This window comes from Pteropus alecto, unplaced genomic scaffold (genome assembly GCF_000325575.1).
Source record: "Pteropus alecto unplaced genomic scaffold, ASM32557v1 scaffold110, whole genome shotgun sequence".
Classification (NCBI taxonomy): Eukaryota; Metazoa; Chordata; class Mammalia; order Chiroptera; family Pteropodidae; genus Pteropus; species Pteropus alecto.
The window spans coordinates 4,322,621-4,326,741 of NW_006431920.1; the positions used below are offsets into that span (position 1 = coordinate 4,322,621).

At 41.5% G+C, this 4,121-nt stretch overlaps 1 protein-coding gene across 1 annotated transcript in view; it reads left to right on the forward strand.

Moving 5' to 3' along the window:
• The first annotated feature begins 1,384 nt into the window (after positions 1–1,384).
• The window catches only part of COL4A4 (collagen type IV alpha 4 chain), a 97,274-nt gene continuing 94,537 nt past the window's right edge, over positions 1,385–4,121 (forward strand). Inside the window, exon 1 of the mRNA XM_006906781.2 lies at positions 1,385–1,446. Within this exon, the coding sequence (XP_006906843.1) occupies positions 1,385–1,446 (62 nt within the window). The remainder of the gene's footprint in view (positions 1,447–4,121) is intronic.

A 4,121-nucleotide genomic window follows, 5' to 3' on the forward strand; every position in this document is an offset into this window, starting at 1 on the left:
CTAGTCCCCAGCACTGAGTTAGTTTATCCAGATTTTATCCAGAAATTTAAAAATAGCTCGTAATGTTCAAAGCTCCCAGTTTTTTCTCTCTATTCAGTTCTCTTTGCTGTACAGGTATACAGCGAAGCCAAAGTTTTTAAGATGAGACTTTTCAGTTGCTCTGAGCCAAAGAGATCTTTTATCAAAGTATAGAGTTCTTCGAGTCAAACTTGTTTCTTTATTGAGATAAAGTTCACAAAATAGTATTCACCTTTTGACTCTTTTAATTATGATTCAGTGGTTTTCAGTACATTCATAATGTTGTGCAACCATCACCACTAATTCCAGAACATTCAGCACCTCTAAAAGAAACCCTCTACCTCCGAATTCTTCCCTCCCTTAGCCTCTGACAATAACTAATCTATTTGCTGTCTGTATGAATTTGCCTATTTTGGATATTTCACATACATGAACTCATACCATATGTGACTTCTTGGCATAATGTTTTCAAAGTCCATCCATTCTGTATCATGCATCAGTACTTCATTCTTTTCATGGTTGAATCCATTGTAAGGATATAGCACATTTTGCTTATCCAGTCATCAGTTGATGAACATTTGGGTTGTTTTTGTTTTGGGGGCCATGATGAATAATGTTATGAATTTTCATCTACAAGTTTGTGCGTATAGCCAGTCTTCTCAGTTATATACCTAGGAATGGAATTGTTAGGTCATATGGTAACTGTATGTTTAACTTTTTGAGGAACTGCTAAAATGTTTTCACAACGGTTGTACCATTTGACATAAATAAATAGATAGATAGATAGATAGGTAGATAGATATATAGATAAATAAATAAATTTCCTGTATGCGTACAATATGCGTATTTCTATACTAGAGGGTTCCTTTCCTAGTTTCGATAGTTAAAACAAAAAGCACTTAAGTGACTTTTAACTCAGATTTTAAGGGAAAGGATTAAATAGAAGAAAATTCCACTTAGCAAAATTAAGCAATAATTTTTATGCAACCATTTTATATTTATAGACATAGATATATCTTGTTATTTCTCAAAAATATAATTATAACAGATAGAGAATTTGAGAATATTTTTACTTCTAAGGATAAAAATGAAAATTTATTCGGTTTAACCATCACGAAGAAAAGATTATGTCAAAAAGCCATTGAAGTTCCTCTTTAGAAAATATTTTCATCACTGACTATGAATAATGAAAGTAGTTTTTTCAACATTATAATCCATACTGTGTTTTAAGAGATATGTTTATATTTAACACATACAGACTTTAAATCCAGGACACAGAACCTCGCTTATTAATGGGAGTCATCTGGAAGAGAAGAGAAGAGTGGCAGTTTTTTGTCAAGTACGCAGACTGACTGTGCAGTAAGCCATGCGCGTGGAGCTAGCGAGAGGCTCTTTCAGGAGGACCAAGCCCCTGGCCACAAATCCCTGGTGCGTTTCTTCAATAGATCTTCAAAAGATCACTTGCTTTTATCCAATAACGTCTCCTCAATGTTGGTTCTGTAGGGATGAATTATATTAATACTTAATGTGTTGAAAAGCAATCGTTCTAGAAATATGTGCATTATGCCTGCCATTTTATGATTCATTTTTATTATTAAACACCAATCCTCTCTAGTGTCCTTGACTTTCACCCATATAATCACCCAATGGGAAGACGCTCATCTAAAACCTAGAGATTCTTGCTCTCTTACTAAGTTTGAATAGCAAAAACCTTCCTATCTGTCTGGAATAGCAAGTCCCCATAACTAGTAGAGCCATGACGACACACTTAACCAGTGTGGTCGTCCATGTGACTCTCTCCAAAGATGTCATGTCATAACCCCTGGACACCGTGATATGTTCTGTTACAAAGCAACGGGGGATTATGGTTTCAGATGGAATTAAGATCGCTAAGCAGCTGACCTTTTGAGGGAGAGACTGTCCTGGATTCTCAGAATGGGCCCAGTGTCCGTGGAAGCGAAAGAAAGAGGCAGGACGGTGAGCTTCAGAGAAGCGACGTGATGATGGAAGCAGAGGTCGGGGGGATGCAGCAGGATAGAGGAGGCTCCGCCTGCCGTTGCTGGCTTTGAAGATGGGAGGGAGTGGGTGCCAAGGAATGCAGCCTTTGGAATCTGGCAAAAGCGGGAAAATGGATTCTTTCCTGGCGCTTCCAGAAGGATCACAGCGCTGCCAGCACCTTGAGTTTCGCCATTGAGACCCGTTTTGCACTTATGACTTCCAGGACCATAGAGAGGAAATTTGTGTTGTTTGAAGCCACTGAGTTTGCGGCGATGTGTTACGGCATCAGGAGGAGACTGATACGAGGTGGTTAGAAGTGACTCAAAAAGATGTTGGGAGTTAAGGCAGAGAAATGCTAAATAGTGAAAAATATGAAAAGTTTTGACGCTGATGAAGGTGTAACATGGGAAATGAAGGACGAGAGGGTGTCGAGAAGGAAATTGTATTCATTTCAGAAATGCAGTCAAGTCTTATTTATTTAGAGCGGACGTGGAAGACACTGCAAAGTAATCTTAATTTGGAATGGTTCTTCGAAGAAGAAAAAAAGAATTGTCTTATTTTTCACTATGTGCGGCAGCAGGAGGAGGAAGCAGAGGGAAGGGAGAAGGAACAGGGACAGGATTCAGACCTGACCTGAGCCGGGTCCCCTCTGCGTCACTCTACCTGTGACCTTTTGAACATCTTATCAACATCTCTAAGTCAGTTTTCTCTTGTGTAAAATGTGTAATGATGTAATAGATTCCCATTTACAGATGTCCAAAGCGATAAGGACCCAGTGAACAAACAGTAGCTGTAAATACTTTAACTTGATTTAAAACAGTTTATTCTCGGTGTTAAAACCCCTTTCCCTTTTTAAATTTCAGTTTTGTTTTTTTCCTCTTAATTTAGTCAGTTCACTGAAATGCTAACCTGGCCTTTACTGGAATTTTCATGAATTCCAGTAGAAGGGTCGGGAGAAGGGGAACATCAGTGTCAGAGCCCGTGAGTCGGGCCAGCCTCCACCCCTTCCATCTCCTGTCTCCTAATCAAGGTCTCCCCTAGGGGAGCGATAGCTCTGTGAACTTCCATAGTGTGTATCAACATCTCTGCACAAGAGCAAGGAGCAGAGGGTAGAGAAGGGAGGCTCACTTAGGACCGTGATGTTTCAGAGAGGAAATGAGAACAGAGGACAAAGCTGGCAGAGAAATGGCAGCCCAGGCTGGGCCCCAGATCTCCTCCCGCCCTTGGGGATGATGTGATCTGAAGCCCCAACTCCATGTTTTAAGGGTGGATAAGGAAGCTCTTGGACAAATCGTTTCAGAGAGAAGATGAGAACAGAGGACAAAGCTGGCAGAGAAATGACAGCCCAGGCTGGGCCCCAGTTCTCCTCCCGCCCTTGGGGATGATGTGACCTGAAGCCCCAACTCCATCGTTGCTGTTTTAAGGGTGGATAAGGAAGCTCTTGGACAAATATGAGATCGAAGTAAATGTGTGTGGATGTTAGCGGTTGTCTCAGTTCCGGCTGCTATGACCCATACCCCAGACTGGGAGGTGTATTAGCAATGAGCATCTCCCTCTTACAGTTCTGGAGGGATCTGAGATCAGGGAACCAGCATGGTCGGTTCTGGTGAAGGCTCTCTTCCAAGTTGCAGACTGTTGGCTTCTCGTTGTGTCTTCACGTGGCGGAAAGAGGGTGAGAGAGTTCTCTGGTCCCTTTTATTGAGGGCACTGATCCCATTCAGGAGGGCTCCACCCTCATGACCTAATCACCTCCCAAAAGCCCCACCTCCTAATGCTATCACATCGAGAGAGGGGAGGATTTCAACATATGCATTGGGCGGGGGGACGGTTTGTACAAATATTTAGTCTACACAGTGGTCTCTTTTGGTCGAATCTCTCCTCTGTTAAAATTTATTTATAATAACAATGTCACCCCAATTAGATTTCTGCCCCAATTAGATTTCTCCCTGAACTATCTAACTCTTCCCTGACTAGCCCATATTATTACCCTTGCCCTCCAAACCATCTTCCAGCCCAGTTAAGCTTTCTTCCATCCTCCCCATTTCCAGTTAGTTCCTTTTAATGGCATCCAGGATACACTGTTCTTTGCACTGTCCCCAAGCAAA